The sequence below is a fragment of the Myotis yumanensis genome, unplaced genomic scaffold (assembly GCF_028538775.1).
Source record: "Myotis yumanensis isolate MYYU_CA2020_CCGP unplaced genomic scaffold, mMyoYum1.0.hap1 SCAF_2, whole genome shotgun sequence".
Taxonomy (NCBI): Eukaryota; Metazoa; Chordata; class Mammalia; order Chiroptera; family Vespertilionidae; genus Myotis; species Myotis yumanensis.
Window position 1 is genome coordinate 17,990,734 of NW_027223753.1, and position 17,607 is coordinate 18,008,340.

The 17,607-nt window shown below is 42.3% G+C and overlaps 1 protein-coding gene across 6 annotated transcripts in view; it reads left to right on the plus strand.

Moving 5' to 3' along the window:
• Nucleotides 1–16,759, plus strand: part of PHACTR4 (phosphatase and actin regulator 4) — a 75,415-nt gene extending 58,656 nt beyond the window's left edge. For all 6 annotated transcript variants that reach the window (XM_070404512.1, XM_070404509.1, XM_070404510.1 and 3 more), the window contains 9 exons: nt 89–475; nt 3,658–4,237; nt 4,641–4,825; nt 5,421–5,574; nt 7,994–8,049; nt 10,084–10,145; nt 12,369–12,506; nt 13,092–13,168; nt 14,640–16,759. In XM_070404512.1, coding sequence (XP_070260613.1) covers nt 89–475; nt 3,658–4,237; nt 4,641–4,825; nt 5,421–5,574; nt 7,994–8,049; nt 10,084–10,145; nt 12,369–12,506; nt 13,092–13,168; nt 14,640–14,655 — 1,655 coding nt within the window. In that variant the 3' untranslated portion in view covers nt 14,656–16,759. The remainder of the gene's footprint in view (nt 1–88; nt 476–3,657; nt 4,238–4,640; nt 4,826–5,420; nt 5,575–7,993; nt 8,050–10,083; nt 10,146–12,368; nt 12,507–13,091; nt 13,169–14,639) is intronic.
• Nucleotides 16,760–17,607: the final 848 nt, after the last annotated feature.

Below are 17,607 nucleotides of genomic sequence, written 5' to 3' on the forward strand. Positions count from 1 at the left end.
AGTAATGGGTGAAGTTGATTATAAATTGTTAGCTTTTTGAGTCTGTCTTGTTACGCTCTCCTTTTAAATCATATCTGTTATTACACAGGCTCAACTGGAAGCCGGCCTAATTCTGAAGCAGAGTTCGTTCCTGAGAATGCACCCAAACAGCCTTTACTTCCCCCTAAAAGACCATTGTCCTCTTCTCATGAAGCAAACGAAGGGCAAGCAAAGGATGCCACTTGCTCTGGCAGCACAGCAAGGTCCATCTCCTCCACTTCTACCGCCGCCCCCACCACAGCACCTGCTGCCACTGCTGCCGCCACAAACCTACCAAAAACTGTTATTAATGCCTCTGTGCCCCCTACCCCAGCACCCAGGACTTTTCCTGCTGCTCCTGTCAGCACTAACACTACTGCTACCCCCAGCCTCCCTGCCAAGCAGCCCCCTGTTCCTCCCCCTAAACCAACTCACAGAAATAGCAACCCTGTCATTGGTAAGTAAGTCTTTAGGTTGCCATTTTGGGTTGGGTTTTAGATGGTTATTTTATAGGATAGCTGATCCCATATTGATTTGGTCTGTGAGGGAGTTTCCATATCTTGTCCCTTTGAATGCACTCTATAGAAAAGTCTTGAAAATGAGGCAGGTGACTATGAGTGGCAACAGGCTTCTGAAGTCAGAAACCACTAAAATGAGGTTCAGGTGTGGGGGATTCATATCTATTTTCCTAAAACTGTTTCTGGAATACTATCTATAGTTGGGGGACTGGGCATGTGAAGATCACAACAGGTTTGACCAGCACGAAGAAAAGATTTATTTTAACCTACTTTAAACTGCTAGTGCGTTCCTCCAGCATAAGCCCAGTAGATGAGAAGATGATTGTATAGATGCCAGTGTAACTTGTGGTTCAGAATCTGGCATAATGTCTTCAAGGGGAACTGCAAAAGATACTATTTAAATTGTTCTGATAAAATCATGTTTTATCTTGAGAGTTAAAAATGCTACTCTTAGTAAAATCAGTGGTGGAAGAGAGAAAGGGAGGATAATTGGTTTTAGTAAATTTTTTATATTTACCCTAAATCCTTTTTAGGCCTATTTTCTTTATATAAATGCATACCTTCTTAGAGGAATTTTCAAGAAAGGGAGGAGAGAAAGGAAGATAGTTTTTCAGGAAAAATGATACTAGGCTTAGTACTGCTTAAAGTTTTTGTTAATGATTGGAGGAGTAAAAAGTATGTCCGCTGGAGTGTCTCGTCGTCCTGTGCACAGAAAGATTGCAGGTTCGATTCCCGGTCAGGGCACGTACCTGGGATGTAGGTTCGATCCCTGGTTGGGGCACATGCAGAAGGTAGCCAATCAGTGTTTCTCCCTCTCCCTCCCTCCCTCCTTTCCTCCCTCCTTCCCTCCCTTCCTCCGTCCTTCCCTCCCTTCCTCTCTCCAATCATGTCCTCAGGTGAGGATTTAAAAAATATATATGCTTGTTAAATGGCTAATAACCATCAAGTTGTGTGGGGTGACTAGAACCTTGAAAAACAGGCTTAGAATTTATTGTATGACAAGCTGGAGTAGCTTGATAAAAACAGGATGAAGGTTATTATTATTATCATGTTATCACCACCTTAGATTGACTTATCTCTGAGGAATTTGAGAAGCTTTCATATACTTATTTTCAAAATCTCCTTGTGAAGTAGGAAATTGATTTTATCTATTACATAATTAGGGCAAGCAGAACAAGAAGAAATTGTGACTCATTCAAGGTTGCAGTTAGTGAAAGATAGAAATCAAACATAGGTTTTTCAACTCTTGAGTACAGACCTGTTCTATACACCTATGTTCGCAAATGGTTGTCTAGGCAGGTGTTCTCATCACAGTCGCCTGGAGAGGTTGTTAAAATACAGATTGCTGGGCCCTGCACTTAAAGTTTCTGGTTCAGTAAGTCTGGAATAGGGCCTGAGAATTTGCATTTCTATGAAGTTCCCAGGTGATGCTGATGCTGCATATACAGGGACCAGAACCACTGCTCTAAACCAGTAGTATACTCTTTTCAGGGTAAGCAACTGCTGTTTTTTAGAGAGGCAGCAATAGCCCAGTCTACCCAAAAGTATCTCTTTCATTGATCTTAAGATTTACATTTTTTTTAATCCTTTTTTTAAAAAAAATTCATTTTTATTGATTTCAGAGAGGAAGGAGAGGGAGAGAGAGAAACATCAAAGATGAGAGAGAATCATTGACAGACTGCCTCCTGCATGCCACCTACCGGGGATGGAGCCCACAACCCAGGCATATGCCCTTGACTGGTATCAAACCCGGGACCCTTCAGTCCACAGGCTGATGCTCTATCCACTGAGCCAAACCGGCCAGGGCTTAATCCTCTTTGTTGTTAATCCTCACCCGAGGATACTTTTTTTTTAATTTATTTTTTTATTGATTTCAGAGAGGAAGGGAAAGGGAGAGAGAGATACCAGTAGAAACATCAATGATGAGAGAGAATCATTGATCAGCTGCCCCCTGCACACCCCACACTGGGGATCGAGCCCGAAACCCAGGCACGTGCCCTTGACTGGAATCAAGCCCAGGACCCTTCAGTCCACAGGCCGACGCTCTATCCACTGAGCCAGACCAGCCAGGGCCGAGGATACTTTTCCCATTGATTTTTTTTTTTTAAGAGGGAATGGAAGGGAGGGGGAGGGAGAGAGAAACATCAATGTGAGAGAGAGACATCAATTGGTTGCCTCTCGCATGCACCTTAACCAGGGCCCAGAATGGAGCCTACAACCAAGGTACGTCCCCTTGACTAGAATCAAACCCATGACCCTTCAGTCTGAGGGCTGACTCTCTGACCACTGAGCCAAACTGGCTAGGGCTGAATCCTTTTTTTAATGTGTATGCGCTATTTTTCTGAAAGTCCTTTTAAAAATATACTTACGATGAGCCGGGCCGAGGTACCTCAGTGGTTGAGTATTGATTCAATCATGGTTTGATTCCTGATCTGGCACGTGCCCAGGTTCTAGGCTCGATCCCTGGTGGGGGCTGTGCGGGAGGCAGCTGATCAGTGATTCTCTCTTATCGTTGATGTTTCTATCTCTCCCTCTCCCTTTTTTTCTGAAATCAATAAAAAAAAAAAATATATATATATATATACACACACACACACACACACACACACACACACACACACACACACACTTATGATAAATTACATTAAAACATCAGATTACCACCCTGGCCTGTGTGGCTCAGTTGGTTGGAGCATCATTTCATACACCAAGTGGTGGGTTCAATTTCCAGTTAGGGCACATACCCAGGTTGTGGGTTTGATCATAAGTTGATATCTCCCTTTCTCTCTCTCTCTCTCTCTCTCTCTCTCTCTCTCTCTCATCAGTTTCTTTTTAAAAAACTAAAACATTTATTTGTTTTTGTTTCTTTTTGGTAAAACTTTCTTATCAGAGTATTAGGATAGTGGTCTTCCTATACCTCTATACATTTATAAGGTCTCATAGATATTGAAGGGTAATTTTGTTTTAGAATGAGGTATCTAGGGAATGGCAAAGGCATGACATGTAATTTTTTGCCTGAAAGGTTAAGACAGCTCAGCTCTAATTCTATGCCCTGGGCTGGCCCTTCAAAGCATTGTAAAGCCATCTTATAGTGAGATGTTGCTCTCTCTTTTTCCGGCAGTAAACAGTGGAACATTATCTAAACCATCCCCACCCTTACCACCGAAGAGAGGCATTCCATCAACCTTGGTACCCACCTCAGAGTCTGCCGCCGCCGCCACCACCACAAAAGCACCAAGTGATCAAAGAGAGAAGAGCACATGCTCTGTGGGCTCCGAACCGCTGCTGCTTATCCCACCTCCCTCTCCATCCCCCCCACTGCCCACTCATATACCGCCAGAGCCCCCACGGACCCCGCCACTCCCTGCTAAGACTTTTCAAGTTGTGCCAGAAACTGAGTTTGCACCTTCTTTAGACCTACCCCAGGAGGTTTCCCAGCAGGAAGACCAGAAGAAGGAAGTACCCAAGAGGATGTTGGACCACAGCTTTGGGGAGCCCCATGTACCCTCTAGGCTGCCCGCACTCCCACTGCATATCCGAATCCAACAGGCCCTGACCAGCCCACTTCCCATCTCTTCCTCCTTGGAGGGCTCTCACAGAGCTCATTCGTTGCTCTTCGAGAACAGTGACAACTTTTCCGAGGACGGCAATACTCTGGGTCGTACCAGGTCACTCCCCATCACTATTGAAATGCTGAAAGTGTGAGTGCCTTAAAAGCTTGCCTCTTGTTTCCTCTCCTTGACTTTCCTTTTTTAGTTAGCCCTTCTTGGAAAAAATTAACTTATAAAAAGAAAATGTGAATAAATTTAAAGTAAAAAGAATACTCCACAAATAAGACATGTTCTAGAATTTGAACTTTGTTTACCCTGCTGATTTCTATAACATGGTTTCCATAGCAGACAATTTCATGATGATATAAAAATTATAAACTGTTATACTTGAAAATTGAAACCCCTGTATTTTTTGATACATGGTGCTTAAGAGCATGGATTTTGGCGTAAGCTAGCTCTGGGTTCAAATCCCAGCTCTACCTCTTACTTACTAGCTTGTATTGTATGTTCCTTAACCTTTCTGAAAGGTTATGTAATTATGTTAATTTTTTAGTCCAGATGATGAAGAAGAGGAGCAAACCCACCCATCTGCATTCAGTGAAGATACGCCTCCTACCTCAGTCACTCCTAAACTCCCGCAGTGTCTGCAGGAGGAAGAGGAAGAGAAGGAGAGCGACTCAGACTCAGAAGGTCCCATTCAGTACCGAGACGAAGAGGATGAAGATGAAAGCCAGAACAGTAAGAAAAGGAGGGAAAGCAAAAGAGAAAATTCTTTTATAGTTAAAGCTACTGGCTGGTCTTAGCAAGTGAAAAATTAGTGGAAACAGGCACCTTCTCCCATGAGTCACCTGACTACCTGATGTTGGCTTATGAGGAACTCTTGTCTCTGATATTGCCATTGTTACAACAAGCCGGTGAGCGGGAGCCCAGTAGATTGCGTCCTTCAGTTTTTTATCTGTTTTTAATAATGGAATCCTGAAAGTGAGAGAACAGCCTTAAGATAGGAATTTTATTAGGTGTGTTAGTGTGAATACTTTTTGTTATAATTCAGAGGGCTGTCCCATGCTTAGATTGTCTCCAATAGCAATTCTTATTAGGGATGAAAGTATAGAGGACTGGTAGAAGGGAGAAAATATCTTTAGCCCATCTGAGGCCATCTGGCTGAGATTTTTAGATGTCTTCTTAGCTTTACCCCCACCTCTTTGTTAGCTGGACGATTGGAGGCCACCGTAGGAAGCTGGGAGATAGGATATTATTTGTTCAGACTCTTGCCTGAAGCTCAAGCAGGTGAGGTTGAGCCTTAAGCTTCAACATTTTCTTTTATTGTGCAAAGGTGCTCTGGCCAACAAAGTGAAGAGGAAAGACACACTGGCAATGAAGTTGAATCACAGACCCAGTGAACCAGAGTTGAACTTGAATTCTTGGCCTCGCAAAAGCAAAGAGGAGTGGAATGAAATACGGCACCAGATTGGGAACACACTGATCCGGTAGGCCCACTGAATACATTGATTTGATTTGATTTGATTTGATTAGGACAGTATGTATGTTGGAGACTTATTTTGTGGTGAAGCTTCATTTATCTTTTTGTTACTGTTTTGTTTTGTTTTTTTAATTTTAGAAATAGTATAATATTTTTAAAATACCTATTGTGGCCTGGCTGGCATGGCTCAGTGGTTGAGCTTCGACCTATGAACCAGGAGGTCACGGTTAGATTCCTGGTCAGAGCACATGCCTGGATTCGGGCTCAGTCCCCAGTGTGGGGTGTGCGGGAGGCAGCTGATCGATGATTCTCTCTCATCATTGGTGTTTTTATCTCTCTCTCTCCTCCTTTCCTCTCTCTGAAATCAATAAAAATATATTCTAAAAACAAACAAACAAACAAAAAAACCCTATTGTGCCCAGTTGAGTATTCTCTAAGAACTTGGCAATTAAACCATAAGATACGTTTTGTTGTTGTTTTAAGTTTTAGAGAATTCAAGTGGTTCCCAGAATAGCGAGACTCCTCTGTCATTTATTCAGTTGCTCAAGCATGAGATGTCAGCCCAATTAAAGAGCACACCCACATTTTTTATTATATCTATTACACATGTTCCATGTAACTGCCTCCTTTCAAAGTGTTAGTATACATATTTTTTCATTATGTTACTATATTTTTCAAGTCAGCTGGAACCCAAAGCATAGAGAAACTGAATGCAGGCCAATTACCTGCACATATAATACACATTAGAGTCCAGGTATATAGACAGGTATTTTCCCAACTCATATGTATCTCTTGATAGAATGAGGAAAAGGAGATGGAACTGGTGACACATTGCTTACAAAGTAATTAAGGATGTTCATTAACTAAAACATATTCTCCTCTCCTATCTTACACACCTGTTGTGCTGTTGGCCAGGATGGCACTCTTAATGCAAAACTGTGGCCCTCTGATTGTCACCAAGAGACCATCAAAATTAGGAATTAGTTTAAAATGGGGATCTTTGCCCAGCTTCGTGGCTTAGTGGTTGAGTGTTGACCTAGGAACCAGGAGGTCATGGTTCAGTTCCCAGTCAGGGTATATGCCTGGTTGCAGGCTTGATTCCCCAATGTGCAGGAGGCAGCCGATCAATGATTCTCTCTCATCATTGATGTTTCTATCTCTCTCTTCCTCTCCCTTCCTCTCTGAAATCAATAAAAATACTTTAAAAAAAATAGTTATTAGCATGTAGTTCAAAGACTGTCTGAGAATTATAAGTTAACTAGGAGCCCAGTGCATGAATTTGTGCACCTTGAAAGGAACTGTGGGCCAAGAGGCTGTGGTGGGCACACAGGGGCGGGTCTTGGCACCCCCGCCCGGCCCCTCCCACTGTGGCCCCTGGTCTCCTGTCTGCTGGCAGCCCCGCTCCTGCCGCCGTCGCCACTCCCATGCACTGACAGAGCAGAGAGATTGGGGCCAGCCCAGCAGCAGGAGCAGGGGGAGGTGGAGAAGCCCTCAGGGACGATCGGGGCTGGCAGCTGCTGCTCGCACCTGCTGATGGCACCAAGCCATTGAGACCGGGGCCAAGCACTGGCAGCAAGTGTGAGTGGCGGCTCCAGCACTGGCAGTGGGTGCAAGTGCCTGGCAGGACCACGGCATGCGGGAGCAAAGAATTTTCAATGACCACCACAGGCTCGCCCCCATGACAGCAACGGGCACCCCACCTTGGTCTGGCTCCCCCGCTCACCTGCTCCACCATCGCACTGCAGCCAACGCCCACCATGTTCCACGCGCTCCCCCAGGTGGTCAGCACACATCATAGCCACCGGCTGTTCGGTTGTTTGCCGTTTGGTCTATTTGCATATTAGGATTTTATATATAGATAGATGGTAATAAATGAATAATTTTCTGATTCCAAAAATGATACATCTTTGGTAACATCTCAGAACTGTGGGTGATGAGAAACTTCATAAAATATTTGATAGAGAGGACCTTATTTTAAAATCTCAGTCCTTATCCTGGTTTCCTGAATCAAAATTTTTAATATGCCTGGAGAATCTGTGTTATTAACAGATTTGCTGAAGGAGCAAATCTGTTTGGGAGCCACCAGTCCAGTCCAAACATTCATTTTACAGATGAGTACATTCAGAGTCTGACTGAGCTTTTTCATAGTGTTAGGACTTGTTGATGTCAGAGCTAGAACTAGAATTCTGTCCTCCTGTTTATACATACAATTCCTTTTAATGTTGTAACATCTGTATGGACACTTTCAATGTGAAACTTGTTTCATAAACAGTGAATCAGATAAACAAATGAAATATCAAAACAGTTTGAGATTTTATTGATTTCTTGCCGGTGTAAGGATTAATATAAACTAAGACCAAAACAGGTCTTTATAAATAGGATTGAGAGGTTTAACATAGATAATATTCTTATTTATCTCTTTTTAGACGACTGAGTCAAAGACCAACACCAGAAGAACTTGAACAACGAAATATACTACAACGTGAGTCCAGTTATAAAAATAAAGTTGTATAGATTTTCTGTATATATTTCCCACTTTAATATATATAACAGAGAAGAGAAGCATTTTCTGCAAGGGCCAAGGAGAGAGTGTTCCCACCAAGGAAGGACTTTTCATAGCTTTCCCCTGAAGGAACAGAGTTCCCCAAACTTTCTTTCCAAGATAACATAATAGTATTGCTCAGTGAACTGGGATGCTACAGAAAATTTTAATGTTCTCAGTATCTTGAGACTGACTGCCTTGGGCACTTGGGAGGATTTCACGGTGTGTGGTAGACGCTGCCCAACTTTTCCCTTTCTTCAAGGAAGCAAAATAGTGGCTGTGCCGTTGGAGGGGCCTTCCTACTCCTAGTGGAATCTAAGGGCTAGGGCCCAAAGCAACTCCAAGGGCAGCAGACTCGCTGCCTTTTTCATCTCTTTATTTTTTATTTTTTTTTTTTTATTCTTTAAAAAAAAATATTATAATAAGTATTACAAACGGTATTACATATGTGTCCTTCCCCCCCCCCCCCCCCGCCCCCGCCCTTGGAAATCCCCTGCCCTCCCTTACCCCCCAGTGTCTTATGTCCATTAGTTATGCTTATATGCATGCATACAAGTCCTTCGGTTGATCTCTTACTCCCCTCCCTTCTGCCCCCCAACCCTCTCTGGCCTTCCCACTGCAGTTTGACAATCAGTTTGAGGCAGCTCTGCCTCTGTATCTATTATTGTTCAAAAGTTTGTAATGGTCTTTATTATCCATGAATGAGTGAGATCATGTGGTATTTTTCCTTCATTGACTGGCTTATTTCACTTTCATCTCTTTAGACTTTCATATCTCTAAAGTCACAAAATAGGACCATGTATTTATCTCCCCCTCCCCCCATACATAATTAACTTCCTGAAATAGCATTCTAATCTAGGTCAGATTTATTTTTCCATATTATAGGGTGAAATTTGGACTTAAAAACCTCCACACACCAAAGAGGATTAGGCTTCATAGGGTTACTTGTGGGCATGCTCAGTTTGACCTTGTTCTCATCGCTATTCAGATATATGCAACTAAATCACTTAGTAAATTTTAAAGTGTGGGAGTCTTTACAAACCTATCACACAAAACTTAGTGTGATCTCCCTTCTAAGTGGTTACCTTTGAGCAAGAATCTGAAAAGGGGTTTTTGTTGTTTTTTAAGATTCTTTTTTTTTTTTTTAAAGATTTTTTATCGATGTTTAGAGAGGCAGGGGGCGGGGGGCAAGAGAGAGAGAAACATCACTGTGAGAGTGAAACATTGATGGCCACCTATCAGGGATCCAGCCCACAACCTGACCAGGATTCAAACAGGCAACCTTTCGTTGGCTCATCCAAAAGAGCCACACTGACCAGGGATGCAAAGATTTTTTTAAAGGACACAGAGTAAATAATTTCAGATTTGCAGGCCAAAATAAAAGGAAGCTATTATTTAGGTACTTATCAAACCATTCAAATATAATCACTTAAAAATGTGGGGAAAAAAACTCGGCCAGTGTGGCTCGGTGGTTGAGTGTCGACCCAGGCACCAAGAGGTCACTGGTTCGATTCTCACGGCACATGCCTGAGTTTCGAGCTCAATCCCCGGTGGGGGGTGTGCAGGAGGCAGCTGATTGATGTTTCTCTCTCATCAGTGTTTCTCTCTCTCTCTTTCCCTACCTCTCTCTAAAAACGAGTAAAAACATATTTAACACAGAGGTAGAAGTTAACCTTAAAATAAAATAAAGCACAGTGGGGGGGAAAGATATTTTTAAAAATATGTAAAAATCAATCTCAGCTCACAGGCAGTAAAAATATAGGCTACTACCCAGACTTGGTACCATAGTTTGCTACCCTTGCTCTTGAGTATTAGACTACCAGTTGACAATAAAATTGTCTTGGTTAGCCTCCCCAAAATTCATGTTTTATTCTGACTTGGAGTCTGTAAGAAATACCTGCACTATAATTAGTGAAAAGCTTGATATGCAGGTTGCCATTGTGAAGTAATCTTTTTTGTTTCTATCAACTGTAGCTAAAAACGAAGCTGATCGTCAGGCAGAAAAACGGGAGATTAAACGTCGGCTCACTAGAAAGGTACATTGCCCAGTGTTCGGTTTCTGTCTGTCTCCTGAGTGCATGTCTTATATTTGAATAACCTTATTGATTGGAAAGAAATCACTTGACTTGAATTGCCATAGATTGCTATGAAAATAGAATACGTGATGCAAATATAGAAAACACAGCATTATCAAGAGCTTTTTTTCCCCTTCACTTTTACTATTTAAAGAAAGCCTGGCATAAGAAGGTGCTCAGTACATGCATAAAATTTTACCTTTTATTTGGTAGACCTGGGATTTTGATGTAGATTCTAAAACCTGTTTAAGTATAGAGATGGTAACAGGATTGTGTAACATTCAATTCTGCAAGGCAAACTGGCTATTTTCTAATATGGAAAAGAATGAACTGACCCTTATTGATATCTGAAAAGCATGAAAAACTAACTAGGATTTTTTCCTTGGTTCCAGATCAGTTAGGGTAGAATCTTTTCTGTACCAGACATGTGTTATTAGCTCTAAAGCTCTAGGCCAGCGGCTCTCAACCTGTAGGTCGCTACCCCTTTGGCGGTCGAACGACCCTTTCACAGGGGTCGCCTAAGACCATCCTGCATATCAGATATTTACATTACGATTCATAACAGTAGCAACATTACAGTTATGAAGTAGCAACGAAAATAATTTTATGGTTGGGTCACAACATGAGGAACTGTATTTAAAGGGCCAGAAGGTTGAGAACCACTGCTCTAGGATTAATACCTGTTTTCCTTTTCTTCTCACCATAATGGTTTGTAATTGCCTCCTGTAGATTCTGATTTGGTCTGAGTGCTCTAGATATTTCTTAAACATAATAATCCACAAGAGAATGAGGGGATCTAGACATTTTCTTCCTCATTTCTTTCCTCCCCCAGATTAGAAGAAGTATCTTTGATAGAATAAGGGTAGCTAGAGGCCACAGCTGGACTGACTCACTGCCTTCAGATTGTGCAGGTCACCTGATGGTGCAATCTTAAATCATAATGTGTTGCAGAATCCGCTGTCCTGGACATCGTTCATGTTGAAAAGAAATTCACCCTTAATATTACCCACTAGATATTGTTTTCATATTAAATATATTCACTTTCTAATGTATTATATGTGAGTTTATAGCCCTAATCCTTTTGCTTCTCAAAACACGGCCCATGGACCAACAGCATTGGCATTACCCAGGACCTTGTAAAAGATGGAGAATCTAAGGCCCTGCCAGACCTGCTTATTCAGAATCCACATTTTAACCAGACCCCCAAGTGTTTTGTATGCATGTTAAAGTTTGAGAAGCACTAGTAATACTTTACACTTGTTTATAGCAGTGGTTTTCAAGCTTAGCTGTGCATTCAGGAGCTTTACAAAAAAACACCTCTCCCCCGGCCAGCGTGGCTCAATGGTTGAGCATTGACCTATGAACCAGAAGGTCACAGTTCCATTCCCAGTCGGGGCATGCCCAGGTTACCCACTCATCCCCAGGAGGCAGCCGATCAGTGATTATCTATCTCTCCCTCTCCCTTCCTCTCTGAATCAATAAAAATATATATTTTTTAAAAACCTCTCATCCTATCCTGTTTAGCTCAGTGTGTAGAGCATCGGCCCATGGACTGAAGGATCCCAGGTTCAGTTCCAGTCAAGGCCATATACCTACGTTGCAGGTCGATCCCTGCCCTGGTCAGGGCTCATTTGGGAGGCAACCAGTCAATGTGTCTCTCTCACATCAATGTTTCTCTCAATCGATGGTTCACACCTTCCCTTCTACTCTCTCTAAAAATCAATGAAAAATGCCGAACCGGTTTGGCTTAGTGGATAGAGCGTCGGCCTGCGGACTCAAGGGTCCCAGGTTCGATTCTGGTCAAGGGCATGTACCTTGGTTGTGGGCACATCCCCAGTGGGGGGCGTGCAGGAGGCAGCTGATCGATCTCTCTCATTGATGTTTCTAACTCTCTGTCCCTCTTCCTTCTTCTCTGTGAAAAATCAATAAAATATATTTAAAAATAAAAAATATAAATAAATAAAAATAAAAATCAATGAAAAATATCCTCAGGTGAGGATTTAAAAAAACACACAGTATCAATACCCAGAATCTCTAGGGGTGGACCCAGGCATCAGTGGTGTTTGAAGGTCCCTATGTGACTCCAGTGTACAGCAAAGGGTGAACCACTGGATTAGAGGCAATTTGAATGCATGATTGATGCCTGACTTGGCTTAGTCAACTAAGAGGCTCCATTTCTTTCAGCTAAGTCAAAGGCCGACTGTGGCCGAACTCCTTGCCAGGAAGATTCTGAGGTTTAATGAATATGTGGAGGTAACAGATGCTCAAGATTATGACCGGCGAGCAGACAAACCTTGGACCAAACTGACCCCTGCTGACAAGGTCTGTCTCTCTTTCTCTCTTTATGCAAAACACTAACTGGAAAGGAAAACATAAACAAAATTTCTATTTTTAATAATAATGTTAAATTTGTAATCGAAGCTACAAAATACAAAACTTTATATTAATGATACCACCACCACCACCAAAACTGGAAGAAAGTCCCTGTTACATCCCAATACAGAAATCTGGAAGGAAATAAGACATATTTTTAATGGTGATTATGTTGGTTGGAGAGAGTCTGGGAGCATATTTTAGTAATTACTATATTTCACTTTTTAAACAGGAAAAGCATTTTTACATGCGTGGAAACTATAAAAGTTATAGTATCTCTTTTAAACTCCCCAAGTGTTTTGATTTCACTGAGATTATAAGTTTATTATGAGATGATTGGTGTCAGGGAAGGCAGTGGTTATTGGCTCAGTGTTTCACCCTATGTGTTGCCCTGGCTTCTTTCTTCCCTCTGGGTTGCCTGCTGAGGGTTACAGTGACTCACAAAGTTAAGTACAATAGAGACTAGATGGCAAATCCCACTGCTATACTATAGCAGACAGAAAATGCTGAAACATTTTCACTTTTTCTCCACAGGCTGCCATCAGAAAAGAATTAAATGAATTTAAAAGCTCAGAGATGGAGGTTCACGAAGAGAGCAAGCATTTTACACGGTAAGAGCCAAAAGACCCAAATACTGTGAGCTAAACATTTCTTAAAAAGCAAACATACCACCAGAGTTGTTCAGATAGGAAAGACTCTAATGACATCGTTTAAAAGAAGGATACTCACCCAGATGGTGTGATTCAGTGGTTGAGTGTCAACCCATAACCAGGAGGTCATAGTTCAATTCCTGGTCAGGGCACATGCCCGGTTTTCGGGCTCAATCCCCAGTAGGGGGCTTGCAGGAGGCAGCCAATCAGTGATTCGCTCTCATCATTGATGTTTCTGTCTGTCTCTCTCCCTCTCCCTTCCTCTTTGAAATCAATAATAACTTTTTTTTTTTAAAGAAAGTACTATAGTGTACAACAATAAAAGAAAGAGTCATAGAGAAGGCGACATTTAGGCTGGATCTTGGAGTGTGTAAAATAATTGATTTGGACAAGAAGGAAGAAAGGAACATTGTAAGCAGAAGGACCAGCTTTAGCAAGGCTATGGGAGGTAGGACAGTACAAGATGTTTCTGGGTAACAGGAAGTGTAGTTGGACCAGAGGATGCATGGGGACAGTGTGATGAAGTTGAGACCCACAAGATGAGGTGCAGCCACACTTTGAAGAACTCTGACTGTTATGCTGGGATATCGGAAACATTGGCGTTCTGTGTATTTCAGAGCAAGCTCTAGTGGCACTGTGGAAGGTGAAATGGGAGGATGGAGAGACGAGCAGCAGGAAGCAGTTAGGAAGTAACTGGAATAGCCATAGCGAGCATCCTCGTGCTCAAAGCAGGGAAGTGATGGTGAGAATGCAAGGGAGAGAGATCTGAACGACACTTGGCAATCTGTTGATTCCAGGTATGAATCAAAGGAAGTAGTCAAATGACTCAGATGTCTAACTTGTGATTACTGAGGTCTCTGATATCAGTAAGGAGTGCAGTTGAACAGTTTAGGACATTTCTTCAGTAAAATATTTATTGAGCAGCTACTACATGACAGATACAGTGCTAGGCACTCGGAACATAGCAGGAAACAAGATCAAGTCCTTGCTCTTAACCAGCTTCTAATAGAGAAAGGCAGGCAATAAACAAACTGGAAAATAAACTATCTATGTTGCACTTGACGAGTCTGTGCCACATTAAAGAGGAGATGCCTAGGAGACAGTTGAATATTCAGCCTAGAGTGCAAGGAAAAACAAGATCTAAAGATAGCACACTGCCCTGGCTGGTTTGGTTTAGTGGATAGAGCGTCGGCCTGGGGACTGAAGGGGCCCGGGTTTGATTCCTGTCAAGGGCACATGCCTGGGTTGCGGGCTCGATCCCCAGTAGGGGGCATGCAGGAGGCAGCCAATCGATGATTCTCTCTCATCATTGATGTTTCTATCTCTCTCTCCCTCTCCCTTCCTCTCTGAAATCAATAAAAAATATTTTTTTAAAAAAGCAAAGCAATCTATAATATCTGGTAACTCAGCTTTTTTTGATCACCTGTTTTAGCTACCATCGTCCATGATGCTGAAGTTTGAGAGGAACTAAACAACCCCCCAAAACAGGGCTACTTTGCTGCTTCAGTCTCCAGAATGACACGGCGGGAACTTCAGCGCTTACCAGCACAGCCAGGATTGAGTCTTCTGGGGTGAACAGCACCTCTATGAATGTAGCGTTTCACTGGAATGGATTCGCATGTGCTGCCTTGAGCAAAACTGAACTCTGTCAGTGCTTTGAACCTTTTACTGTTGCAGCATACTTGAGGGGTATTCCCTCACCAGCCACAAACGTTCTGGGCCACTTGCAGGTTCCGCGTTTTGTTGGCTGCACCACACCAATGTGACTACCTGTGCTGAGGCACAGTTCGCACCATTAGCCTTACCTGTTCTGTCCAGCTGTGAGACCCACTTGTGTAGGCACTAAATTCCAGCCATTGAATCTAGTTGGTGGTGGAGAAAACCGAGAGGGCCCCACCTTCTAGCAAAGGGGCCCCCACTTCTCGGGGAAGCTTCCTACCACACTGGCATGTCAGCCTTGCACTTACCTCTTGTAACAGCAATACCGTCCTCTGCAGGCACAGCCTGAAAGCAGCTCAGGATCTGTCAAGTGCTTCCTTTTTTATTATTATTTTAATCTTGAAGTGATGGAAACTTAGGTTCAATCTCACCTGCAACCAGACTCCAAGTTGGGAAAAGGCAAAAGCATGTGTTTTCTGTATACAAAACCAAAAAACGCCTTTATGTTAATGCTAACTTGGCAGAAAACTGACTCATGGCTTAAATGTTAAAAGCTGTTGTACGTTTGTTGCACCAAATGATACTGTAAATCATTTTGCCCAATAGATACATTCTCCTCCATAAAGCAGAGTTGTAGCAACTCTGTGGGAGTTGCGTGCTATTGGCCCCCACACTTCCAGCCAGAATCATAGCAAAGTCCTAGGGTTGTTGGGTGCTAAATCAGGTCTTCAGAGAAGCGATTAGGAGGGGCACAATCATGACCCACTGCTCCTCTCCTCCTCAGCACAGATGTTTGTCCTCCTGCTGCCCCTCTGGCAGCTTCCACCTCACTCATCCCTACTCTTCCAAGCTGGAGCCAGTGGAGTCGGTGCCTGGCCACTGGCTCAGCCCCCACCCCCTTTTGTAATATATATTAATATGATTTCCTAAAACAAGATTCAGTTGCTTTCTTTGAATTTTTATTGAAAACCTTACAGCCTTACTGTTTCCCTCTAATTCCTCTCCACACTTAATGGAAGAAAAAAAAATAGTTTCTAGTTAACTAATGAATGTAGCTTCCTCTTTTTAATGTTAAGAAAATTGTGGCTGTTTTATAGATTCCTTCTGCAGTCCCCATTGTTCTGTATGTAATCTTTCAGTAGATTTTTCCTTTTTTCTCCTTTATGTCATGTAAGATTTGGTGAAGTCAGAATATCATGTTAAGACAAAACGCTAAAGTGACCTTAAAAGTAGTGTTCTCTCTCTGTGTGGGTAATAGGAGGTATTGGATTTCTCAGTGACTGTCAAATGCTTTATGGCTATAGAAATACACTGGGTTCACATCTCCTTGAAACTAATTACCATGTGGTATGGGGGAAAGATGAGAGACAACTCCACTGTGTTGTCAGAGGTCTGTATATAAGGTGGGAACACATTAAGTGCTAACTTCTAACTTTTCTGTCTCGTTGGTTTGGAGATTACTTGGCTTATGTCAGAATTCTCTGTGGCTTAAGATGACATGTTCAAACCCCTTACTGCCTTTCTCCCCCTAATGTGCCAAGCTTGAAATAGGCTTTGATTTCCTGAGCTTCTGGTTTGCTTTCCATGTGCCACCAAGAAATCTAATTCATCTTTCATCTCATTCATGTTCTTTTGAAACAAGATACTTTGGGGGTCAAGTCTTTTCAGGTGATTTTTATATATATACATATAAATATAAAGGATTTTGTGTCCTTTCCTTGTAAGTAACAATTTACAGTCATAATGTATAGAAGAAATAAAAGTCTGATGTATTGTACTTTAAAATGCTTCCCTGATGTACAGAATCTCCTTGTAAAATAAGTAATTGCATTGTATATCAGTCTTCCTACCAACATTAATTATTAAAGTATTTTAGAATTTTAAAAAAAACTATACTATTCTGGTATGAAGTGTTTATTTTATATTCTACCTTATTCCAAAAGATTTAAGCCTGCTTAAAAATGATACCTAAAATACTGCCAGACAGCCTCAATGAGAAGTAGATGAGGGGGGAAAGATAATAGTAAGAACATTAAGTGTAGCCCTAGCCGGTTTGGTGCAGTGGATAGAGTGTCAGCCTGCAGATTGAAGGGTCCCAAGTTCGATTCTGGCCAAGGGCACATACCTGGGTTGTGGGCTCGATCCACAGTAAGGGGGCGTGCAGGAGGCAGCTGATCAGTGATTCTCTCTCATCATTGATGTGTCTATCTCTCTATCCTTCTCCCTTCCTCTCTGAAATCAGTAAAGATATATTAAAGAAAAAAAAAACATTAAGTGTAGCCAGATACTCAGTCATGTTTGTGAATGACTGCACACATACAGAAAGAGAATAGGCTGCAGAGAGGAAAGCCAACTGTGAACCCCATAGTATGTACCAGGTACTGCTCTCGGTCCTTTATCCTATTTATCCCACCCCTAGTCTGGGAAGTAAGTAGAAATAGACTCATTTTACCAGCAAAGAACCTAAGAGGTGAAGTTGCTTCCCCAAGGTCAAAGCACATTGTGTGACCACTGCATATATTCAAGGACAAGCAATTGCATCCCAATCATCCATATAAGGATTACTCTGTATGGACCACATATTAGACCACAGGCTGGCATCACAATAAGACAGGTCATACCTCATATACTCCTCTCTGGCTAGCAACCCAGTTTCATTCATGGTGGCCTCACCAGTGACACACTTTCTACTTGTCACTTCAGAGACTGGCCTCGGTTAGTCCACCACCCTTTACCCAGGA